The 25,868-nt window shown below is 37.3% G+C and overlaps 5 protein-coding genes across 7 annotated transcripts; 2 read left to right on the top strand and 3 right to left on the bottom strand.

The window, feature by feature from the left end:
- The first annotated feature begins 1,880 nt into the window (after positions 1-1,880).
- LOC107272511 (60S ribosome subunit biogenesis protein NIP7 homolog) lies at positions 1,881-7,019 on the top strand. The gene is made up of 5 exons (XM_015749723.2): positions 1,881-2,137; positions 6,076-6,150; positions 6,234-6,459; positions 6,531-6,671; positions 6,740-7,019. The coding sequence occupies exons 2-5, from the start codon at positions 6,095-6,097 to the stop codon at positions 6,857-6,859; spliced, it is 543 nt and encodes a 180-aa protein (XP_015605209.1). The 5' UTR covers positions 1,881-2,137; positions 6,076-6,094; the 3' UTR covers positions 6,860-7,019.
- On the bottom strand, positions 2,349-4,855 carry LOC107272509 (tRNA (uracil-5-)-methyltransferase homolog A). Its single transcript, XM_015749718.2, has 8 exons — positions 4,652-4,855; positions 4,226-4,568; positions 3,999-4,160; positions 3,618-3,938; positions 3,296-3,546; positions 2,991-3,225; positions 2,719-2,911; positions 2,349-2,642 (listed from the first exon to the last, which is right to left on the bottom strand). The coding sequence occupies exons 2-8, from the start codon at positions 4,544-4,546 to the stop codon at positions 2,374-2,376; spliced, it is 1,752 nt and encodes a 583-aa protein (XP_015605204.1). The 5' UTR covers positions 4,547-4,568; positions 4,652-4,855; the 3' UTR covers positions 2,349-2,373.
- Positions 7,009-16,147, bottom strand: LOC107272404 (protein SNQ2-like). Its single transcript, XM_025089822.1, has 26 exons — positions 15,766-16,147; positions 14,835-15,703; positions 14,080-14,329; positions 13,712-14,022; positions 13,404-13,602; positions 13,196-13,334; positions 12,770-13,106; positions 12,555-12,686; positions 12,247-12,475; positions 12,066-12,171; positions 11,810-11,981; positions 11,631-11,729; positions 10,086-10,248; positions 9,970-10,018; positions 9,839-9,888; positions 9,588-9,727; positions 9,307-9,480; positions 8,704-8,942; positions 8,427-8,619; positions 8,332-8,363; positions 8,135-8,240; positions 7,849-8,076; positions 7,638-7,773; positions 7,476-7,581; positions 7,315-7,415; positions 7,009-7,251 (listed from the first exon to the last, which is right to left on the bottom strand). The coding sequence occupies exons 2-26, from the start codon at positions 14,952-14,954 to the stop codon at positions 7,076-7,078; spliced, it is 3,987 nt and encodes a 1,328-aa protein (XP_024945590.1). The 5' UTR covers positions 14,955-15,703; positions 15,766-16,147; the 3' UTR covers positions 7,009-7,075.
- Positions 16,148-16,331: 184 nt separating this feature from the next.
- On the bottom strand, positions 16,332-25,739 carry LOC107272507 (phosphatidylinositol 4,5-bisphosphate 3-kinase catalytic subunit delta isoform). Of its 2 annotated transcripts, XM_025089857.1 has the most exons (11): positions 25,119-25,739; positions 24,592-25,050; positions 21,763-22,197; positions 21,245-21,675; positions 20,873-21,163; positions 20,474-20,752; positions 20,117-20,386; positions 19,731-20,045; positions 19,168-19,630; positions 18,935-19,092; positions 16,332-18,848 (listed from the first exon to the last, which is right to left on the bottom strand). In XM_025089857.1, exons 1-10 carry the CDS (start codon positions 25,260-25,262, stop codon positions 18,961-18,963), a joined length of 3,219 nt encoding a protein of 1,072 aa, XP_024945625.1. In that variant the 5' UTR covers positions 25,263-25,739; the 3' UTR covers positions 16,332-18,848; positions 18,935-18,960. The 2 variants fall into 2 exon arrangements, with proteins under 2 accessions (XP_024945625.1, XP_015605201.1); XM_015749715.2 differs by having other exon boundaries at positions 16,332-19,092.
- Positions 22,277-24,533, top strand: LOC107272510 (protein Spindly). Of its 2 annotated transcripts, none has more exons than XM_015749720.2 (6): positions 22,277-22,726; positions 22,800-23,100; positions 23,175-23,292; positions 23,369-23,675; positions 23,747-23,903; positions 23,973-24,533. In XM_015749720.2, exons 1-6 carry the CDS (start codon positions 22,458-22,460, stop codon positions 24,486-24,488), a joined length of 1,668 nt encoding a protein of 555 aa, XP_015605206.1. In that variant the 5' UTR covers positions 22,277-22,457; the 3' UTR covers positions 24,489-24,533. The 2 variants fall into 2 exon arrangements, with proteins under 2 accessions (XP_015605206.1, XP_015605207.1); XM_015749721.2 differs by having other exon boundaries at positions 22,292-22,726; positions 22,967-23,100; positions 23,973-24,532.
- Positions 25,740-25,868: the final 129 nt, after the last annotated feature.

The raw sequence follows: 25,868 nt of genomic DNA, 5'->3' as shown, positions 1-25,868 counted from the left end.
ACGTTTGGTGGAAATACGTAATACACGGTACATTCGGTTAAAAACTTTCTTCCATTACGTAAACGACCGTCACGATCATCCGACAAAGAATGGTTTTGTCTTGAACGAATAAAATGATTGATTTTATTTTTCATGTCGGAGTCAACTTGATTTTATTTTCAATTAAATAGGTGTGAATTAAACTGCGGTTACTCATTAAAATTCAATCGTACTGCACTTTTATGCTTAACAGAAATATTCTCGTGTCAAATTTATTAAATTTAGAACATAAAATCGACATTGTATATTGAAGCCATTCCCTATGAATCTTGAATCAGTTTGCAATACACTTGTTAGACTTTCTCCGTCGGCACTCTTCCAAACTGGAGAAAGTGAAGGATACCCATGATCCTCTAGAATGTACGCGGATGATTAAACACAGAATAAATTCGGATCTTGATATTAGTAAGCCCTTAAAGTCGATTAAACTCCGTGACTTTAATGAGGTATCGAATCGATTGCCAGATTTCTTTAATTACGCAATCATTGATTTACCGTATAAATAGAAATCAGGCGAAAAATTGTTCATCCTTGTCGAGTTGTATATTAAAATTACTACATGTGTCAATTACAAATATTATTTTTCGACAATATCGATGTTGTTATTATTGTTGACTACGTTGAACAGATCGATACATTATCGATATTCACCGATAATCGAAATACATATTGAATTTTTCAACGTGATGATATGCATGTAAATTTTCATTGAAAATCTACGGGATTCATGCACCAAATTGAGTGACAGGAAATCAACTTTAGGATAAACAGATGGAATTGCCTTGAAGAGACTGTCATTACTCTCCAACCAGCACTCACTACGTTGATGATTTGTATAGAAATTGTGTGAGACTGTTTATCGGTATACCTATATATAGATATACAAGTGTTAATGTCCGCTGTACTTGACACTTCACTGAGATAAGTTGTCATTCGACAATAAGGAGGGGAATAAAATTGTACTCTTTGTATAACAGTATAATATGTATTTTTTTAATACATTGTAGTTCATAATCTATAACCTCAATACATTAAAATTGTGGATTATACAAAATAGCTGTGTTATGTGTTAAACACTTGACAGTGAATTGTATGAACAAAATTCATTCAGCAACCTGAATATTAATACGTGATGGTTTGAGTTAATGTAATATGAAAATTATAGAAGTGGGCTCAAGGTTAAATAATTCTCTTACTGAATCCCTTGCGTATTTATTATATCACAGAATGAATAATAAACAATGCCACGTACTTTGTACAAACTCTGTGACACACTTACTAACCTATTTGAGGTCACTCTATTGTTCTGTCGCGTAAATGCATATTCTTTTATTACAAAATGAAGTTCCGAAATTTGAGCACTGTAATTTGATTCATTTGTCACTTTGGTTTGTTACACATTTTTTTTTTGTATTTTAAATATAGATACAGAATTAGAACGAAATCTGGTATGTGAAACATTATATGTATATAAAAGACTGACTGAGCTTTTTTTTATATTAATAGTAACACATGAAGTTTTTGCAGAATTAAATGATTAAGAAAGAACAGCAATATTCTATGCACATTATTCGGCAATTTCAAGGAAGCCTGATAAATTGGATTACGATTTTTAATCAAGAAAAGTCATGCGTGGCGATTGCGTTTCCTTTATATATGTAAGGCGAAATATTACTTGAAAAAATGTATTCTTAAAAAAATAATTTCTTTTTCAAGGATACATTCCAGTATAATTGTACCTGACGTAAACATTGCTGTGCGAACTTATTGCAAACTGTCAATCGTTCATACGGTCGTTGATCTTAACTGGTGAAACAGTTTTGTGGACAAAGGCCACCTTTCCGCTTTACTAGTATTCTTCGAATTGCGACTAGATTTCCGGAATATGTTAAATCAAGAAGATCACGAGTGCAATTGTAGTTATGTATATAGACCAGTTCTTCCAGCAATTTCTACCAGAAAATAAATGTAAACCAACTTTGACGCGAAACAAGTTCTTCAAAGGATTGAGTATTGAATCGCTAGTCACGAATATACAATAAAATTATAGAACGGAAGTTTGGATGTCATTGCCAACGTACTTGTGAACCCGTGACAGGTTAGTTATTTTGAGTTGTATATCGTACAAAATATAAAGAATTCATAATTCTAGTATGGACAAGAATCCAGTAGTGATATAAATAATAATCTTATCAATATTTATTATATGCATGCATAGTCATGTGTTAATATCAGTCTGTATTTCAAAGATAAAATATATGAGCAGATAGAGAGATTTTGTGGGTATAAATGGAATGGATAATTCCTCATTTTCATTAAGTTGTCAATGTTTATTCATCTGTCATTACTCACAATGAGTTCTTTATTATGCTCTTGAACTACAGATATTCTTTCTAAGCATATGATCAGCTCACAATGCTTAGTGTAGGGAAACATATCTACTGGTACAGCTTTTATCGGAACTAAAGGTTCACCAACATACTGTTTAGACGTTGGTCTCGCTAGATCAACTAAATTTCTGATCGCAGCCTTTGGATCACAGGCTATGTAAATCAGCTTCTTTAATTTCTTTGCTCTACGTAATGCGAGCAGAGCTGTTTTATCTGTAATGTGAATAGTAGCATGAGATTTTTTTGTATTTTTTGGTGCAATTAATGTATCTTTAAAAGTGTTACGTACGTAGACCAGCTCTAGGTGGATCTACTACAGCTATTATACTGCTTTTAGAAGTTCGCTGTATGACAGTGTGCAAAATGTCCTCAGCTTTTCCAACAAAGAATTCACAATTGGTAACATCATTTTTGATGGCATTTTCTCTGGCATTCTTAATAGCATTGCTCACCATCTCGAGTCCCAATACTTCACCACAAAACTAAATATTTCGTAATATTTGTAATATATTTAAGAAATCCTAAAATATGTGGCATTATATATTAGAAAACATGTTAAACCTTGGAAAAACAAAGACCAATTGTGCCAGTACCACAGCACACATCCAATAGGGCAATATCAGAGTTAGGATTAGCCAGTTCTATTGCAGTTTTATAAAGTATTTCTGCAGCCATAGTGTTCACTTGAAAAAACGCTTCTGGAGATACACGGAAGGTCATGTCTAGCAATATCTCTTGGATGCATTCTCTTCCACTCAAATGATCAATAGTACCACCATCTTGTCCACCAGCACTTCTACATATTCATACACAGCATTTTTATGTTATATTCCAATAAATGAACAATGCATATTTATCTGATATACCTTAAACTTATTGTTTGAAAATACAGAGATGTCACTCTTGCTTCAAGACCTTTTCCATTTTCAAAATAATCTCGAATTTCTCCTTTTATTTCGTTTAATTCATCAACTGATAAACACTGAGGATTCATTCCTATTATCAGCATTAAATGATCACAACGTGTTGTTCTTGCTGTCACTTGCTTCCAATATCCCCTGTGATCAACTGGATTAAATACATCATACTTTGACTTTTTGATAAATTCTTCACATATCTAAAAAAAAGAACACTGTTAAATGCAGTTTAAGAAATGATGAATGTCATAGTGATCAGTTCATGGTCTACCATAATTGCTGATTTCATTCTTTGTGGAATGTGGCACAGATCCTGAATTGGTCCAACTGCTGTTGATCCAGCAGCATAGCTAGATATCCTAAAACCTATTATAGTTTCCGTTCCTTCAATATTTTTACCAATAGTAAATTCACATTTATTTCTATAGCCCTTGATTAACTCTGCACTACGTATTTCTTGCAATTCACAAAGTAAACCATGGTGAACACTTTGTTGTAAGTCTATCCATTTGGCTAAACTCTTGTTCTCTTTGCTTATTTGTTGTCCCATCTTCAACAATGTTCCTCTCATCTCTTTTTGTTTGAGTTCAAGCTAAAATAAGGAAAAATGGATGTATATCTTTTATATCAATTATGATTATATTACACTTACCTGCTCAGTATATGGAATATTCCACAGGGGGACTGTAGAGTTTCTGACACGTTCTGAAGGTGAAAGAGCTTTATCTTCTTCATCAACTTTTGACCTTTTATTATTGGAGTCTCCTTGTTCAAGTTTTCTTTTAATAAAAGGATCAGGTGCTGGTTTTGCAACCTAATTAAATAATGCATAATTATAATTATCCATGTTAATTCATATATTCATTCATGAATATATACCTGTGCAGTTAGCTTATGATTTTTCCAAGAAATACCATTTATGGTTGAAATTGCTTTGGATCTACTTTCCTCATTACGAAAGGATGCATATAACCAGCTATTGTTTTTTTTTGGTGGCTTCACTTTGCAGGTATCAAGATTAAGTTTCTCATTTAAAAATTTTTTGAATTCTCCCATTCCATAATGTTTTGGTAATCCTCGAATTTCAATTTTATACTTCTCTGAAGTAAAATCATTTCTATCAAGGTATGCATATGGATTGTTGTCATCTTTTAAAGATTCCTTTATCTGTGGTATTTCAACTGTCTCCGATTCATCCATTATTGTTAGAAATTACTTTATTCTGCAATTAGAAATATCTTTTTAATGCACTGAAGTACTGTTTAAAAAAATAAGTATTAGGTATAGTTAGGCTAGGTTATATACCGTCAAAGAACTGTATGCACCACGTGCATGGACCACCTTTTTCCTCAAAATACAGATGAGCAGGGAGATGCACAACACTACGGTTTTAGGCGATACCAAAAACATGGCACTAAATCGTAGCGGCGAAACCGGGAGTAGGATTTTGTGATCATCACCTCTGTCGATAATTCATATCCCGTCGTAGCCGAGCTAAACGTGATGACGAACGTGTGCCTGGCCGGCAGAGGTTCTCCGCAACCTACCGCTGGTTCCCAGAGCAACCCTTGGAACGAGACCGCTCATCAGATATTGCCTAAATATTTTTTTTTTGTAATCTTAAATTCGAGTGCACAGTGTAAGCTCGATAACATTTACTAAGACAAAAGCCAGCACCTCATGCCTGCCTGCGTTAAGGAGTGCAGCGATGTGGTGCTAGCTTCCAGCATTATTTAACAATAGTTCCAAGCGGAACTATGTTCCTAACATTCAGTACTAGAGAGAACTAATCCGGAACTGTTTGAAACAATCTGAAAATAACAGTGAAAACCTGTACTGAAGCGTATGTTGCGACTACTATCTTTAATAGGTATTTTACCGATGTTACGTAGCTGAACTATTGTTAAAACCTATCAGGAACTATAGAACTCCTCGAGAACTATTTAAAAAGCCTGTTGTTGAATCATTTTTAAGAGATTTAAAAAAGTGCGGTGCTGGAGCTTACACCCGTGTAGCAGCTCAATTTTTGGAAAATTCGTATTTTAACGACGTTATGTAGCAAAACTATTGTCAAAACCTATCAGGAACTATAGAGCTTCTCGACAACTATTGAAAATACCTTATAATGAAACATTTTCCAAAAATTGAGGTGCTACACGGTTATGAAGTTGGCACCGCAGTTTCTTAAATACGTTTCAATAATAGGCTTTTTCAATAAATGTCGAAAAGTTTTATAACTTCTGATAGGTTTTAACAATAGTTCTGTTGCGCAATATCTGTAAAATATCTATTAAATATACTGGTGGCATCATACGCTTCAGTGCAGGCAGGCATTAGTTGCTGGCTTTTGTCGTATTAAACTTACCGAGCTTACACTGTGTGCTCGAACTTAGGATTCCAAAGAAAAAAAAAATTTAGGCTATATTCGATTAACTGCCTCGTTGTAAGTGTTGCTTTGGTAATCAGCGGTAAGTAGCGGAGAGCCTCTGCTCGCCAAGCTACACGTTCGTGATCGTGGTCAGCTGGGCTACGACGGGATCCGCATTATCGACGGAGGCGATGATCACATATTTCTATTTCCGGACTTGCCGCTACGATTTAGCACCATGCTTTTGGTATCGCCTAAAACCGGAGCGTTGTGCATCTCCCTATTCATCTCTGTATGGCGTTTGACTCCTCGTTGCTCCTCGTGCTTTTCGTGCGGGAATTCTTAATATTACATTTTTTAGAGTAATTTTTGTATCAAATATGAAGAGATTATCGGAAGAAAGGACTAAACTAGTGTTCGAAAAACTTACAAAATAGTGAGTATTTGATATTGTCAGCAATATTTTTAATGATTCTGTTAAATGCGAATATACTATATTACATATGATTTTGTTTTCAGTCTAGGAGACAATTTAAAAGTTTTGATAGACCGACCAGATGGTACTTATTGTTTTCGAGAAAGAAAAGATAGAGTTTATTATGTGTCAGAGAAAATATTGTCTCTTGCTAGTACTGTTGGTTCTGATCACTTGGTAAGCTTAGGAACTTGTTTTGGAAAGTTCACTAAGTCAGGAAAATTCAGACTTCACATAACGGCTCTGAATTACTTGGCTCCTCATGCACAGGTATACTCATATTAGACATTATTATATATTGGTCAATGTCAGTCTTTTCTCAATATACATTTTACTTGCAGTATAAAATTTGGGTAAAACCTTCAGCGGAACAACAGTTCCTCTATGGACACCACATTGCAAAATCTGGACTAGGTAGAATAACAGAAAATACACCACAGTATCAGGGAATAGTAGTGTTTTCCATGAACGATTTGCCATTGGTAAGAATCCTTAGATCAATAACAAACTGTAGTTCTAACTGGTTATTAAATTCTTCAATGTATTGCAGGGTTTTGGAGTTACGAGTAAAAGTACAGCAGACTGCAAGCATGCGGATCCAATGTCAACTATTTGTTTTCATCAGGCAGACATTGGAGAATATATCCGATCTGAAGATACACTACTTTAGTTAAAATATTGTATATTAGAGTATTATAATACATAAGACACTAAAATAATTGATGTGCTGATTGACACATGTACCTAAAGTGTATATTTCCCCAAAAGAACTTAATCACAAAAGATTTTATATAATGTAATATAACGAAAAATACAAACAATTTAACTTATCTTGCTTTATTCGTTGTTAGTGCAAATAGATTCGTATCAGCTCGAATACAGTTATTTACTTTGAACGGCAACGGTTCCACAGACAAAAATATCCGAGAAGATGGAATCCGGTGTAAATGATCGACATGTATAAAATATCTATCCAATAATTCGCTTCGTCAAAATCATAACGATTAAGCACTTCGGATCCTTCGGTAATGCAAGGTAGATCCGAATTGGTTGTTTCGCAAGCTGTACGAATAAATAATATGATAATGGAGCGTATGAAAGATTATACTGAACTATATAACTTACAAATATTATGTACATCCTTCCATTGAACTATACTGAGTGATTCAGTCGAATGCAACAACCAAGATATATACTTGACCCATTGCACATATATTGGCAATGATCTGGAATCAAACACATAATATTACAAAATATTTTTTAAATTATAAAAAATTGTTAATTACCCCAGCCTAATGAAAGGACCCATAGTGATCATAAGAATATAATCAAAGGGCACGAGATAAGCCATCGCCAACGGTACGCTGTCGAATGCAGCCGAAAAGAAGAATCCTATAAAATGAATCCCATTCTAACTCTCTGAATCTTAAAAAAATAAAAATACGTACCACAAGCTGTGGAAACATTCATAGTGAAGGCTACGACGACAAGCGTCATAGAAAAGGCTTCTATAGTATTACGTAATCCTGCCATCCAATAAACGATCACAGTGAATAAAATAGGTTCAATGATGAGTCCAGGCATCTAGAATTGGGCCACACAAAATGATAAAAATGAGTGACAATAACATCATACTGTACACAACTGAAATAAACTTACCAAAGACATCACCCGGGCCAAATAATAAAGATGGGCAGGATACATGCCAGATCTGTATTCCCTTAAGAAAAGTGGTAACTCTTGAGGAAGAGCCGAAAGTGTTCCGTACATCGGGAAGAATGCATTCTCCGAAACCAGAATGAAGATTACACCTTGAACTGCCTGGATCCCTCTCTGATCGAATTTAACCGCGCCCACGAAGCAGAGACCGGCCATTGTTGCGAGGCACTACGCACTCTTGCCCTTGAAGGAACACGTATCTTTTTTATTAATCACGAGGACTTACCAGCTTTTGAAGAATCCTCAGGAGCTGCACAGAAGGATCGCGTACTACCTGAAGAAGACCTCGATGAGTCAACCAGTAGAATCGCGAATACCAGTGTGGTTCTGCGCTAAAGAATCAAAATAATTGATTACCATTATGCCGAATAATAACAATGAGATCTATCTTTAAGGAAGAGAAAATATTATTTAAATACTTACAAATTTCTGTCATCCTGAAGATTTTTCCTCCACTAAAATACAATAATAGAGTTTTATGAATGCCCTTAGTTTAATTACTTTTAAAATATACCTACGTCATATGATTGAGCAATGTGCAATTCCAATTGCAAAATTACGTCGAGTTCCTTGCAAGCGTCGCTTGTCAAGTATGCATCGCATATCCTCTGCGCGGTTCTCCTGCAACTGTCTTCATCTCTTGGAGCAATGGCCAATGTCGCCACTAAAAAATCGGCTGGATTATAACTGCGGGGACATTCGTAACCTTGACTGGAAAGATGAAATAAAAAAAAAACACGAGTATTAAATTTCAAAATATGTATATTAGATGCTAATCTAGATCAACGTGCGTACCTTGCAAAAAAATTGACAGCCTGAGAGCTAGTGCCAGAAAAAGCTATGCGTCCATCAGCCATGAGGATTATTCTTTGGAACGAGTCAAAGGTCGCAGAACTAGGCTGATGAATTGTGCAGAGGACAGTTCGATTGCGTGAGGCAAATGAGGTTAGTCGAGACACAAGGACGCTAGCCGAATGTGCATCAAGACCCGTCGTTGGTTCGTCCAGGAAGAGAATCTTGGGATCCGTGAGCATCTACAGGGAAAGCAAAATAACGTAACAACATGACATACAATGTGTCTTAAGAAATCCAAAGTAAAAAAAATGCATTATTTTTCAGACACCTGTTACACGCATTTCTGTCTGTGCCTCTTGTACAGAGCCGTTGTAAACAAAAAGCTTTAAACTAATTTCTATAATACTGAATACCGAGCTTAGGTCGATTACGCATAGTTGCGCAATAAGTTTTCTCTACGCGAAAGTGATTCTGTAGCAGCTTACTTGCTCTAAGGCCATTGTAATGTTATCGAATGTCTACCTGTTGCTCGAGGTGAGCTGGCGACACGACAACACCCCGATACGCGTTTTATTTTTCAAGAAAAAAATTCGAGTGACATACTTCAGTGGCGAATGCCAGTCTCTTCTTTTCTCCTCCTGATAAAACCTTATCGTCAGCACCACCGCTACCAATTCGTGTATTTCGTTTACATGACAGGCCGACCTCACGGAGAAGGCTGTCTATCCTTTGTCGAACTTCCGATGACTTTATTCGCCGATCCAGCTTCATGCGTGCCTGTTCAGCGAATAAAGTATGAGGTTATAATTTCTCGTGAGGTCTTAGGGATTAGCTGTAGTCAGTAAAGTAAAAGATGTTTCAGTAAATATATTTAACAACTGTACCATAAAGGTTAGATGCTCCATGACTGTCATAGTACCGATGAAGATATCTTCTTGATGCATGAAGCTGCTATGCTGTCTCATATATGACGAATCCACAAGACGTCCGTTAACAAGAATGTCACCGTGGGCAATAATACCAGCTGGGATAAAATCGTAACCATACATGGGATGAATGGGGATTAGAAATATATTTAATAAAATAACACAATTGTATACGAAATGACGGTTGGACATTTCGAATATTCACTTACGGGCCGTTCTAAACGCCAGGGCCGTCATAAGTGATGTTTTGCCTGCACCGCTGATTTTTTTTTGGAAAAATTAAGAAAAGTCATAATTGGTAATTAATTAATTATTACAATTAGTAATTATAAATAATCACCTCCCACCAAGGATCGCCGTAAGATTTCCAGATTTCACTGCACCGCGTACTAAATACAAATTCAAGTAAATCTTTCCGATAGAAATTATTTGTCTATTTCATATATTAGCACTCACCATTGTTTACCAGCTGTTTCGAAATTTGATTTCCACGTGATGTTGAATAAATACAAAGATCTCGCCATGATAATGTCGTTCCTTTCGTTTCAGATGTTGCAGAATACGACTCATGTCGTATTTGGGTTCTGTCCTCCAGCTCCTGAAGTATATCTTCCATAATTGTTCACCTTTAAATGCTATCACTAATACCTGACAATGTTATCAGTCAACCAGTGATCCTTTTTTCAATAACAAAGCAACCACGATTTACAATTACAAGTCGTAATCTCACTTTTAAGATCAACTTGTGCGCGTACAGCAATAACGAAGAAACCTTAGCGACGAAAGACGCGCGCAACTGCGATCGGTTGGTTAGTCAACGACTATCTGAAGGGTGAGGGCTTATGGTTTGAGATTCACTAGAAAGAATAAACTCGTGTGTGGTGAATGGTAAGTACATATATGGTAAGACACCATATGATTCGCTCAACACCTTTAGTCATAGTGACAGAACTAGTTAGCATCTGTGTTTGAGGGAGTAGTTTATATATAATTGATATATGTATATCGTTCGATATACTATAAATTTGTATTTGTAAAAAATAAAAATATATTATTTAAATTTAACAGGAAATTGTATAATAGTTCTGATAAAACTTTTCAACATTTTTGTAATAGCTTAATAATGATTTTTCTCTTTTTTTTCATAATATATACTGTTTTCCTGCGTGCAATGTCCTAAGGCTCGAAATATCTTCCTTCCGAGAAGGGAGTGTCGGATTATATGGTAATCGAAAACCGAAACCCTATACGTTCGATATGTTCGAAGTTAGACGCCCTAGACAGCGTATTAGCGTGGTAACGCTTCACCGCAGTAGGATAAACACGTAGATACAGTATTGAATATATAATCTTAAATGAAAATTCAATCTGAGAACTGTAATTATGAAATCATATTTATTCATTTTTTTACACGTAAAACTTCATCTTATATTTATAATATTCTTGTAGATGTTGATCTAATAGTTAAAATAATTTAGAATCTTGTTTAACATGTGTCTCTTATTTCCAGCTCAATCTTTGGAGGACTTCCGGGCTGTCAGGGTGAATCATTTTTCTATGCGTGGTCACACGGTATATATTTCAACCGGTTTCTTCTGGGATACCGATACCACGCGCGGTCACACTGGCAGGAAACGTCCTTAGAAAATAAGTGTCTCAGGTCACCACTTGTGGTTAATTTGTACACCGACATGAAGGTATTGGAAATGAGTAATGAAGAGGATTTAGAAAAAAAAAAGGGAGAGAAGGATTCCCGACTAAAGAAATTAATACTCAGGATCAATATTCTTAACATAATTTTGATACATAAACAAATACTTTATTTTGTATTGAGCCCACGTGCGTGTATTCTGTAAAACCGATATTAATCATTATCGTTGCAGATCCGGAAATTGATCCAGAATAATTCAGAGAAGACCTAAAAAAGATGACTCCTTCTTGACGGCGATGATGGTGGCAGTATGAGGTTTAATCGAAGTTGGAAAACATTTTCAATGATTATTTCTTATGGAACGTTTTAGAAAATAGAGCTAGAAATGCTAAGAACCGGAAGGCTATGATCAGAGCAACAAGGCTGACCACATCCGTCCAAAAATCTTCCTGGAAAGATAATACATGGTTCAGATACCGATTTTGGTGTCAGGTAATCGTTAAATTAAAAATGAAAACATTAATCGTACTTCGAAAAAGTTGAATGTCTGAAGTACTACGTGACCTGTTTTTGGACAGGTGGCATTACTTCGTGTGCACGCTATCGATTCCACTTCCGACCATTGATTAATAAGTAACGCTTCATTTCCGTATCGAAACCATGAGAGATAAGAGAACCACGTGAAGTACTCTGGTACAGACCTGATAATTAAATATATATTTATTATAAATGTATTGTTGTAGATGACAGAAGGAGGCATGACCTGTATTATACATAATACTCACGCTGTGTTCAGAAAGAATCCTCCAAAGAGTAAAAACGGTATAATAACGGGTGGACCTATTGACAATGCCATCGATAGACTGCTGCTGCTACAGGAGATGAGATAACCTGAAATTGAATTTTTAATTCAATAATTTTTTTTATCTAATCGAGTAGGACAGTAAATATATAATTTAATCCTACCAAAGGAAGTTGACACGTTAGCTACGAGTGCGACGATCATAGTAGCGATGAAAAAGTGTTTGAATCCTGGACAAAGTCCTACCATGGGATACGCAATCATAGTGAATATAAAAGGTACAGCGATATAAATTGGAGTTTCCGCCAGAGTTTTGCAAATGAAGTATATATCAGTCCGATACATCCCATTACGTTGCTCTCTCAGGAATATTGGTAATTCCGCACAAAACACCTACGTCATTGAGTAAACGATGACTCTTTGTAATTTTAATACATCTTTGAAATCATTTTCAGGATGGTATCACACTCACGTGGATCACGGCAAAAACGTTTTGGAACGTCATATTCGTGAGAAAAATGTAGAGAGCACCGTTTATGTTCATCACGCCATCTTGATCTATTTGCTGACCGAAATAAATGACGCCAACAAGAAGAGACACCATCTAATGCAGAAAAATACCATTGGAGTATATAATATTTTTTAATCATTTATCATACTCATGAGTTTAAGTAATATTATACTAACGACCGTCTGTAGTAGTCGCACTTTAACAAGGATTGGTTCTTTGATCACCGAGAGCCAGGAACGCCAAAGAACTGCTCGAAATTGTTCACACCAGGAGGCTTTGTATGGCGAACCTGAACGAGATTTTGTTGTTGTCGAGTCTCTTAAGGAATCTTCGAAATCTCCATGAACTGCTTCGGCTTCGAGGGCGATTTTTATGCCTTGTTCACTTCGCTGGAACGTGTCGCAGACCGAATTTATTGAATGTCTACAGGATGCTTCTCGACCCGGCACCACTGCCAGTATTTGGACGAAGTAATCAGCCGGATTATAATTCCTTGGGCACGCTGCTCCCAACCTATGGGAATAACAGTGATTCGTATTGATTAGCTACTAAGCAATGTTTAAATTTGTTCACTTATAATGATGTGGTTATGTGCTACTCACGTCTTAAAGAATTCACATGCTTGTTCAGCGTTACCCATAAATGCGACTCTGCCCTCCGCCATTAACAAAATTCTATCAAACAATGCGAAAAGCTCAGAAGATGGTTGATGCAATGTTGCAATGATAGTTTTTCCTTGGGCTATAAATAATTGAGTTAATAATTAAAAAAATAACAAATAAAATAAGATAAGATGTTTACAAAACTTACCGGTCAGAGCTTTCAGAACGGATACTACTTGATGTGCCATGAAGGAATCCAGACCGGAAGTTGGTTCATCACAGAACATTAACGGAGGATCAGTTAGGACTTCCGACGCAAAGGATAATCTTTTCATTTCACCACCGGAAAGACCCTTTATACGTCCTGGTATGCCGATTATTGTATTTTTACATTTTGTCAAAGCCAACTGAAATTCATACCTAGTTATGTAACACCCATACTGATTTAAGAATCTGTTTAAGATATTGAAAAACAACAATTGAAACTTGTTCCTGAATCATCAAAAATCTCACTACCTCGGATATGACTTCGTCAACTCGTTTGGTGCGTTGACGATATGGAATATCGCGGTCCATACGAAGCATGGCTTGAAACAGAAGATGCTCCTTGACGGTAAGAGTACCAATAAAAAGATCATCCTGCTGTACATAAGCCGTCCTTGAGGTAAGAACGGTAGAAGTAACACGACGTCCATTTGCAGCCCTGATTCCTGATACAGTGACTCCACGACCAGAACGAAAAGTCAGTGCATTGAGCAGCGTAGTCTTTCCAGCGCCGGAAGAACCCATGATGACGAGTAGTTCACCAGGATACGCCACTCCGCACACTGATGATTAACATAGTAATTAAAAGAAAATAGAGATAAACAAATCACTGTACTCACCATCCTTGAGTATGTGCTTCTGCTCGACAAGTTTATTTCCTTTGAAGATTCGTTTCCAAAATCGATCCTTCTTACCAGATACGTAGACATTGATGTCACTCCAAGTATACGTAATCTTATCAGGCATCCCGGCACCTTGATAATTGGTAGATGACGCTGCAGCCCCTTCAGTGGCTATTGGTTCCATTCGAACGCAGTCTTCCGGGCTCCCACCAGCGTAAGCCACATCCTTTCCATTTCCGTGGCTTTCCTACTTGATAACAGGGTACTATTTTATTTTTCAGTTCATCCTATAATTTTCTACATCGACTGAGCGTGCATTGGATTTCTGATCGAAAGGGAATGTACGGCAGTGAGCGTCGTACTGCGTTATATAAGATGACGACCTCGATCGTTATGGAATGCCGTCAACTAAATACGCATGGAGTAATTACCAAGATACCAATAATATGAATATGGTAGTGGACACGCGAAGTGACTCGCATTTTCAATATGGATAACGTTACTTCCGCCACCGAGTTTTACAGAAGCCACGAAAGTTTCTTCCGCCATGGGGCTTCGTCTTGACTGATCAGACAATTGGGCCGACGAGGTCAATGGCTACTAACGATCCCCGATGGTCTGACTAATTTTATATGAAAGTAGATAAAAGTTCATTGTTCATTTACTTCGACATTATTCAGTCAATACTGATATGTTGTAATCTAAATCACGTGGTGCTATATAGTATTATTATTATGTGAAGTCATACTTACAAAAGTCACTGAATTATAGTTAACTCGTTGTTTACTACCAGAGGCAGTCAGCAATGCTGATGCCGAACCACCGGAAGGGGTTGTAGCTATCAAAGGTTCCGTTTCGTCCGTGGCCGTCATAATTAATCTGAAGGATCCTTACCGAGTGTGTAGAACAAGAAAGAAATTCACTATTGAACCTTTTACAAATGGCTGTACACTATCAGAGAACTTTATACTCCCCTTCTTCTTTAACTTTTGATCTTCGTCACTTTACTTCTACATCCTCATAGTGTTCCACTTTCTCGACACTAATGTTCGGTTACACAATCGTACAAAGTCTCATGAATCATGCTCTTGTAATCATTTTATGCAAACTATCCAAGTCATGTAAACAGATGTCCTTAAAGGAGAGTGATAATATATCCAGTTAAGTAGGATTCATACATTAGTACCATATATTTTCACTGGCCAGTACGAGCACTTTTGTATTTCACACTAAGCTTTAGTGAGAGAGGGTTAATCTTATTTAAAAACCCAATTGTATAATTCGTTTTATTTCCATAAACTTTAGTAACACCTCAGTAAGAACAAACTAGATAACGTACTGTGACGACGTCTAGTAGACTGGGTTTCGTCTGATAACATCCATTCTATCCTTTATCTAAGCTGCATGTAATTTGAAGTCGCGTACAACATGACACCTTCTGAAATAATGTATTATCAGCTGAGGCAAATGAAGAAACATCCAGCAGCACAGACTTATGCAACCTTAAGTGTCCTCTTGCGTAAGCGCATCAGCTATCACGCCAGGTTTTACGATCACCCGTGTCCCAAGAACTTCCACGGGGAGAAACGAAAAGAAGTTTTTCACCAGGTAAGGTCGTCCACTATAATCATTAAGATAGTCATATAACGACTGCTGTAATTATTTTTTCTTCGGACACTTTACCTCAAATTTCTACCGTCGTTTCAAGTTCTAATTACTGATAAAGGCAAGTGCTCGTTATTATCTAAGATTCGTTATATTCGACGAAGATACGTCAAGCTGTAAGCGCAATTATTTTATAATCACAATATTGAATTTTTTTAAGGATTAATAGATAAAATTTCCTATGCAAACCACTTTGCATTTATTTATTGCGAGGGAACGCGATGTTAGATTTACTTTATAACACTGATAGCGCTGAGCGTCGCGACGCCTAACGCGTTCGCAATGTGACTGATCAGGTAACACAGCCCAGTCTCTCAATTGCTTTCACCCGCAACAACCAAGCTTGCACACTTTTTCTTCTTCTCTCATGTTACTCGCACCGCTCGCACTTGGCCACCATTGGCTCTTTCTTAATGAAAGATGCACCCACTCATTTACGTGTTTGCCTTGTTACATGATCTATTGGATATGTTTTATTTATATACCATACGACTCTCAATGGATCTCTAAGGTGTACGTTATTACCTTGTAGGGAATCAAGTAAACCGGAGAATATTTAAAAAGGAAGTACGACGACAGCGACATTATCGTAGTACGATTTTATTACGATCGTTCTTACAATGCTTTTATAAATAACGTTGAAATACAGTAAATTTGGTAGGTTTAAAAGCTAAACGATATTTACAAAGATAGTCGGGGGCAGATATAGAGAGTAATCGTGAGTTCTTTCAGTCGTGTGCTTCGTGCTTTTTTGTTTTCCTTCGGTGTCTTCCTGTACCTATGCGCGATTCGAACGGCTGTACAAATGAATATTCAAAATGATTGGCCTCGTCGAGTCACATAATTATTTCCCTATTTCGTTCGTCTTCCCTTTTCATTTATCGTTTTTACTTAGCATCGCTATATTTATTTACTATAATTAGTCTTTCTAGACAGCTCCTACACGGTCATCCCTGCCCTGGCTTTAAAGAGGACGGCTGATGCGCGCGTGGAACCTTTTACTTTTTACCTACCGATTTCATTGTTTACCTTTTTTTCTTTATACTCATCTCGTGTCTCAAAGTCCAAGGGAGTCTTGTCACTCCCCGTGGCTTGACACGTTATAATCTAATCTCTGAAGAGAAAAAAAAACTCTTAAAACTAGGAACTTCAAGTATTAATTCGTATCTAAAGGTCAATTTGAGACGCCATCTTTAATTTCTCGTACTCGATCAAAATCGTACGCGCGCCAATGTTGCAGTACAGCAGTCTAGTTCCTTACGTACAATTTTGCAATCAATACCCGCGACGAAGCTCATCGACACCAATCCAAGAAGATGACTGGATCCGTCCTTACATAAATTGTCAATTAAATCAAGAAACGACAGATGATTTACAAAGAACGTGGGATACTCGTCTTCTTGGGTATTGTTGGTACTTGAGAAACGAGTACGACGACGGTAGTGAGCGGTGACGATGACAACGATGACAGAACGTTACGCACACTGAACTTGCTTGAAGACCGACAGGATATAATTGAGCGCAGATTTTTTAAACGTACGAACGAGCACATTGAGAATTCGTCCCTCGACTTAATTCCGCGATTAAATTAACTAATAAGCTCGCGGCTTTTTTTTCTTCTTCTCTACGCACCGCATGTGCATGTGCGTGCTCTGGTCGACGTTTAATTTCTTTTTTAGCATAACAATAATAATAATAATAATAGCGGCGACGATACAGTAGCGGTATAATTATTTTTCGTCTAACATATAATGAACAGTGGAATTGCATTGCATTTGGTTGCATTGCCAGGAAAAGTCAATGCGCATTGTGAAGCCGGTACACGTTATCAGACTCATTAATGCGCATGCGCACTGGCTAGTATTAACTAATGAGAAACAATGTAAAGCAATGGAAAATGCGGAAGTGGCAGAAAAATAGGTACAGTTCAAATGGAACGGTTAAGACAGATACAGTTTTCAGCGCAATGGCTTTTACAAGAGAGGTGAAAGGTCAGACGGATAGGGCAGGACCACGTAGATGCACACTAGGCGCGGGGATAAACGTACAGGGAAGTAAAATGATCGGGCAGAATAGAAAAGACACTTTGAAATCCTAAGTCAGTTCTCGCGTCGATCAGCATCCTGTACGATATGTACCGTGTGCGTCAGTAGATGGGAACATGTTTTTTTTTTCTTATCTCACGATGATTCGCGCCAATTTAAATTATCTATGTCTTAATTAAAGGATTAAACCTATCGATATTGGGTAAATTAACTAGCGATACACGATCCATCTTCTTGCACCTATTATGCTTATCCTTTTTCTTGTATCTATTATGCCTACCATTAATAAACGTCTAGTTGACACATTCTTGATTGTACGAATCATTGAGTGACTACTGCTCTGTGGCGGTAATGAAGATTGGCGAGGATAGGATGCGAGTGGGTCCATGCGCGAGGAATCTGTCCAAGTGAAATTGCAAAGTAGATTGGGAGATGGGACGCGGCCGAAATAATTGAGACGTCGAGGACCTATGATAGTTTAGGAACAATGGTGTATAAAGTTAATGAGGATTATGAGACGGGATGCTCGCGAACATGGACCCATCCGAAATCAGATAAATGACAAGAGTAATATCTAGTGGACTTCGCGCGCCTGCGAGTTAGCTTCGCGAAAGAAACGCGCGATGTGCTTAAATGAGTACATATTGCTTTGGGTTATCACATTGCCATTAGGTGACTGAACATACACGTTATGTATAATCTGTCTTTTGAAATGTCCTACAGTTTCCACGGGAAAAAAAGATAAAATACTTCGCTACGTAGTATCCGCGAGGTATTTTTTTTACTCGCTCAGCCAAAATATAGTTTCATGTCGAATATAATAATAAAAAGAAAAAATTAAAGTAAAAAAAAATATCTTTTGTCTCTCGCTCAATAGCTCAGTCTTTGCGATTTCGATTAAGCTGAATGAGATGATGAGAGATGTAGGTTTGAATTTGACACATGAATTTACTGTTTCCCGGTTGCTCCTTCGGTTTACTCGTACTCCCAACACGCAGAACTCGGCCGTCCTTTCGTTCGACGTATGCTCCTGCACGCATTCGAACATCGTCGGCACTATGAAATCTCGGGATTATGATATTGTCCGTAATCACTAGCTAATCGTAGAGTTGTTTAGAGTTTAATCGGGACAGTCTTCTTACCCTGCGCGGCACTATAAATCGCCAATTCACGTGGTTTTGTTGTTTTTGGACATATTGTGCGACGCCCAATTCAACGAGGTCTTCCATGAGTTGCACAGAGCTTCGTCGAATTTACTTCTAAAATGCAGCTGTGCTTCGTTCTCTGACATCTCCAACACCTGCACGTAAAAATACACCAGAGAATGAGATTGCGAGAAGAAATAATATCGAGCACGAGTAGAGCGTCATATTACCAGTGTGTCCCTCAAATAGTTGAGACCCTTTTCAGATGAGAGTTCAGGAAGCCCTGTAGAGATCATCATGGCGAACAGGGAGAGTATGAGACCACCGTGACGACGTAGTACCAGAAAGGCCTGCTCGCAGTAATTCTGAAAACGTTGAAACTCCACGGCCTGACCTTTTTTCGTGTGACCCTTGTTGATAACGTGTACAAAGTCATTTGTCAGAACGAAGGGAACGCGCTCTCGTCGAACGCCAAATTTCTCTTTGAAGTGACCAAGAATGTGGCCGAAGTCCACGTGAAAGAGTTGTCCAGTTTTCTTGACCATTATATTGTCAGAGTGTCTATCAGCGATACCCAGTACGTAAGTGGCGACACAGTAGCCCGCACAACTTAAAGTGAATTCCTCGATCGCCTTATTCAGCGCATCGTCTGCTTGATTGTGATCCTTGAGCCACGCGAGTAAAGAACCTCTCCTGAAAGATTAACGCGATTCCGAATTGGAAATAACGTCTTCTTTGATGACTGTGAATACTAGGGATCAACAAAGAAACAAAATTCCCAAAAGCCTCATACCTAAATGCCGCAGTCGCTGAGAACATGCCTTTCTCTTTCTGAATGTTCGCTATTGTTTCAGCATTCAGTACCACCTCGATCATACCCACTCTGTTTTCCGTCGATATGCAACCATACGGATTCATACGCAGATCAAGACCCTCACGTTTCCAAAGTTTATCCATGATTCGTAACATCTGCAAGGTGAGCATATCCTGGCGCAGGTCATCGCCGTGTTTAAGCATGAGGTATATATCATCACCAAATGGATCAACGTTCTCAAAAACGAGCCAAAGTGGCCGCATCTTACTGTCCATTACTCGACATTTCTCGATCCTGAAATTAATTAGAATCTGATGAGAGAGTGAACGGGGCATAATGGCGTGATGAGTCCTGATGATCCTTACTTTATGCGCTTCCATCTGTAGCTCGGATCGAGCGGATTGAGGACGTTTGATATTGCTTCCTGGCAGTGGGGCTCCTGAATAAAGTCCTGAAAACTTTGAAGCGCAGCTTTTCGATCCTTACGCTGCTTCACTTGCTCTGATGCTGTACGCAGTTTATCCAAGCACTCCATTTGCTTGAAGAGAATGCGCATGTGTTCCTGACTTCCTCTACAGTAGGCTTCTAGTATAAGGCCAAAACGTACGGATACAGAACCTACTTGCATCTCTGACCTGTTTTAGAAACATGATAATATATTAGGTTTAGTCCCAATTCGTTTTCTGAAAATTTTGTTAAAGTTTCTATGGAAGATAACGAACCTTAAATGCCAGAAAAGAAAGTGACCTATTCTCTGATTATTAAGTGCGCGCCTCAAGAGAAATTCTGTCAAGTCGCAGGAGAGGTAGTTTTCGTGTTTCAACGCTTGGACCAGTTGCAACAGGAACAGGCTGAGATCCTCATCACTGACGTCCATCAGACAGCGTACAGCGAAACTCCTGACATTTTGATCGGCATAAGCATAATCCAGAAGTTCTAATGCCTTTTCTACTGGTAACTTCGGCCACTGTAGTACTAACGAAGTTGCCTCCGCCACTTCCCTATTTTTTTTTTTTTTTTAAATAATTTATCCAGGTTAGTTTGGTAACAGTCACAGATAAGTCTTCCTTATCCTAATCAGTTTTTCTTATAAACTTACTCATAATTGCAATTTTCCATACCTGTGATCGTTCCACTCTACACACTGTAACAACTTCGCCAGAAGAGTCGGTATCTTGTGCAAACAATAATGCCTGAGGTTCCACATATTTTTCCGTTCCTGTTCATGAAGTTCATGTAACGGATCTCTATCAGCCAATAACCGCAATTGTTCCAATTGTTGAAGTTTATTAGCATCGGATTCCTCTTTTAATTCTTCCTCGATGGAACTATCCTCGGGTTCTCGTAAATTTTCAGCATACTCAACAACCTTCTCCGGTGATGGATATACGACGGATTTGTCCTTCCCGAAGCTGAATACAAAGTTATTGATTATATAATAGATAAAAACCTTAAATCCAACTAGAAATAAGACTCATAGATTCTTTACTAACTTGGGAAATGTTAACATAAGGGCGGCAGCACTATCAATATACGGATTGGAGACAACAGTCCCAAGAGGATGAAGAAGATCCTCATTCTGCATATCCTCAGCATAAGTCCATGTATACAAAGTCATCGCTCCTGTTTTTAACTGAGACTTGAAATCGTATATAGTAGTATTTGCCCAACATAAGCGATTAACAAAGAAATCTTGTTTGGAATCCTTGACGAGCCTCCTGCTCTTGAGGCCTTTAGCGGTCTTGCTGACTTCATAAAGCACAAAGCAGAGTCGAGCCATTCGGGGTATATCTCTTACTTTAATATCAAATTTCAATGTTTCCTCCCACTCACAGCTACCTTCAGGACTGACAATCTTCTCTTTGGTTTTTTGGGTCTCGCATAAAGATTTGCCGCCATGAAAGATACCAGCTTGCAATCCGATCTACCGAAAACGATGACAATAAATGGTTAATCAATCACTCAGCTTAATTCCTTAATTATTAATCTAGACAAAAGTATTAAGACATACCTCTACGACACGATGTGCTGCATCGCAATTCAATCTTGAAATGCCATTTACATTGAACGTAAATTGCTCGTCAATTTTCCAGACGGAGATATGTTTGCCTTTTTTTCTTAACGTTAGCGTGGAGAAAGGTGGTCTTGCTCGTTTCATGGTATCCAATTCTGGATTCTCGTAGACATTATCTTGATCAACAGGTACGCTATCCACACTAAGAGTAACGAGTATTGGTGCGATATCTCGTTCCAAACAATCTTGTATGTAATTGAATTGTATAAGTGGATAGTCGCCGATTAGATATTCCTCTTGCCCGCAAACCTTTAGGATAAAATCACCGGCGCGTTCACCGCGTGACATTAACGTGTTTGCTCTTTTTGTTAAAATTTGTTCAAGTAACTGGTAAGGCGTTATTGTATGAGGTACTCGAAACTTAAAGCTTGTCTGAAACATTAAAAATTAAGAAATTCAAGCACCTACGTATATCCTCATTGTATTTGGCGCTATGCATTCAAGCGATAGAGCGATCCGTCGGTAATATTCATCTTGAAGGTTTTCTACTATACCTACAGAACACGGAATGGCATAAAATGCTCATTTCAAACTGAAATGTTCGTTGGGATTGCTCGCTTCCTGAAGCCGTTCAGTTTTAGTATGAATTATTAGAGAATACTTTATGTGCGAGAGCATATTTTAATTGCGAAATGTGTGAAAGCATGGATGCTGTTGATCTAAGTCTTTTATATACGATCGAGGAAGAAACGGACGAGAATGGAAGCGATATAAAAAGGCAGCTTAGAAAACTAGCTTTGGAGAATGAATCGTATAATCAAGAAATTTACGAGTTACGACGTAAGCTCGAGGTTAGCATAGCCACTCAGAAAGAAATGAGTGAGATAAATGCGAGTTTAGAAAGCACTATAGCCGAACGTGCAATTCATGCTGAAAATACAATTGCTTGTCTGCAATGCAGGTATTTATGAATTACATTTGTTATTATCATTCATTGAAGTACAGAATCTATCTTGGTTTGATATTTATATTAGATTATCTAATGAAAAGAAGGAATACTCGGAACGTTTATTTCAATTGGAAACCGATCTAGCACAAAGAGATCAGGAAATCATGAATTTAAAAAAAACTATCTTAGAGCTGAAAAAAATAGAGCCTGTGATAATAAATGGACCTGACTACTCAGATTCTATTACCAAAGTTACAGAACCTTTGATCGAAAAGGTGGCTGCACTTTCAAGTATCATAGAAGAACAATACAAAAAACAAACACAGTATGAGGAACTCGTGCCTGCATTAGAGCAACAGTATAGGGAATGTAATGAAATCCTTAATGTAAGAAAATCAAAGTAGCCATTGATGCTAATATAAGTCTTTTGATATCAATTGGATGCTCATTAATGTGTCAGGTGACCAAAGAGGAACTGGCATCAAAAAATGCAATTTTAGAAAGTAATCAAGAGGAATTAGCAGTCTGCCGTATGGAATTACAGTCAATAAAAAGTGCTCCATCTGATATCCATAAAGGTCTGCATGTAACATACTAGCAATAAATATAACATACTTAAGATCAAATTACAAATTGTTATTTTATAATTTGTAGGCAATTCCATATTTGCTGAAGTAGAGGATCGTCGTCGTGGTATGTTAAAGAAAATGGCAGATCTACAAAACAACTACCAGGAGATAAAACAAATGTATCATAATAAGGAAGTAGAATTCAATGTCTTCCGCTCCCAATATGCTGCAATGTTTCACAAAGCTGATAATACTGCCAATATTCTTGAGGATAAAGACAAACTTCTTATTGTATACAAAGACAGAGTGGCAGAACTTGAAAACAAACTCAAAGAGGAGCAAATGAAAGATAAACAAAAGGAAAGAAAACAATCAACTGGCAAAGACTTTAGGTATACAATATAACTCTATTGATAATAATAATCTGTTCTGAATATGATTTACTACGTTCATATGTTTTCAGTTACCTAGAGATTCTATTGGTAGAGAAAACTAAGGAAATTGAAGAATTGCACAAAAAACTTGAACATACTTCGATTCAACGGATCCTTACTGCGAACATGGAATATACATTAAAAGATGAGTTAAGACACTGGAAACGTAAAGCATTTTCTTACGAGGTACTTTTCTTTGACCTTCTGCTGTACAAGATTTGTTAAATACAACATTGTCAATTTTGATTTTTCCAGAGTGAATTAATTACATTAAAAAGCAAGTTAGAATTGAAGCATATCAATGACGAAATAAAAAACTGTTATCTTTGGGAGGACAAATTTGATATGAATAAAGATGAAAGCAGTAAAAATCAAAATATAATGAATGATACAATCAAAATACCAGAGAGACAAATATCACAGAAAGTTATAGGTCATAACGTGGAAGAAAAAATTAATGAATCTATTAACGTCTCTACAGATATCACAGCCAATGATATGGAATTAACGGGAATAATACCCTCTATTATTCATAAAGATTTACCAGGCAAGAGCACCTTGAATAATATATCAAGCATGCCATTAAAATCAGCTATCCTTAAACCTGATCAGGTAATAAAACATTTAGAAAGTGGGTACAAGGAGAAAGAAAAGAAAAGTCTTCGCTTTTCACCAGACACAGTGGATTCTGTTTCCCAGCAAGTCAAGAAAGACTTAAAGATAACAAAAAAAGAATATCCTATAATATATATTGCAACAAACAAAAAATGAATTTAATTTTTAAGCTTAACTTTATGCATGTCAATAAATTTTTATATGAACAAACAAATAAAGACTTGATATTTTTAAAGACATTATAAGAAAATTTTCTTACCTCTATATTTTCAAATTTGGTAAGCAGCAGAATATGTCCATCCTTCAGACGAGATTCAATGTTTTTGGGTACATCAGGTGTAGTCGCTAATCGTGAAGGAAACTGATACTGCATTTTCTCCACCCATGATTTCTTTTGTCGCCCAAGTGCAATTTCATCACCGAGAACTCTCATTTTCCAGCGAAAGTCATTTACTTCAGAATTCTTTAGGGCTGCAAATTCATGTAAGCCCTTTCCAATAAGAAGACCAATTTGTGAGTCTAGATTGCGATCGCCTTTAACACCTTCTCTCTCTATCACTTTTAGAAGCGAACAGAAAGGTTTTACATCACAAAGTCGTCTACTTTCATCTCGTAACACTTCAACTTCCGCATTTGAATTAATGCATGAAAAAATATATGAAGGAGCATCCCGTAGAGTTCCATGCAATGGATATGTGCTTGCCTCATCCCACAGTTCCTATAAAAACAACATACACAATCAGTTATTGTTTAATGGACATCAAGGAAACTGTCTGATATCCTTACCTCTTTAATTTCTGCGAGTGTAGAATTTCGATTTGCCTCTAAAGGAATGAAAACACCATTGGGCATAAGACATGTTAGCTCCACTACCTCTGTGGCCGTTTTTGACCAGAAGTTGTAAGTATAGGCACTTGGTATGTGCACCATTATGAAACTAACGACTCGTAAACCGAGTCAACAATTTGGAATATAGTAGTACCACGGTTCCAATACACGGAATATAAGTTTACTATTAGAAAATAATTCCACCGTGTACTGCGAATACTATCTATACGATGCGATATTAAATACTCGTAGGTACCACCGACGCCCCATTCCTTTACAGTTCACATAATCCAAATAATACCACAAGGATGAAATCTTTCATCATAACAATCACAACAAAGCACTGTCAAAGCATTTTTCCGAGCAGCACTTAGTGTAACGCTAATGCACATTTGTAGGCTTTCAGCCAGTAAATTAATTTGCCTCGTAGTCACAAATTTTACTTTAAACTGGCCTTTGACCTTTAACCAATACGCCTGTGGTCACTACACGAGGAATAGCGATCAAGCGCGACAGCTTGATTACAAAAATAACGAGCAGCAGCTACGCACAATAACAACATGGAGCGGCCATTATTTGTTTCGTTGGACAGACGGGTCGTGGAACTCAATTCTGTATGAAATTCCCAACAATACTACGGGTGGCGGGGCATGTCTAGTCACTGCTGCTAACCTGGTGCATGAAAAAGTGCATGATATTTTCAATAAT

This window comes from Cephus cinctus, unplaced genomic scaffold, assembly GCF_000341935.2.
Source record: "Cephus cinctus unplaced genomic scaffold, Ccin1 Ccin1_scaffold1184, whole genome shotgun sequence".
Classification (NCBI taxonomy): domain Eukaryota; kingdom Metazoa; phylum Arthropoda; class Insecta; order Hymenoptera; family Cephidae; genus Cephus; species Cephus cinctus.
Note: the sequence above shows the minus strand (reverse complement) of the source record. Positions and strands in the feature narration are given on the sequence as shown.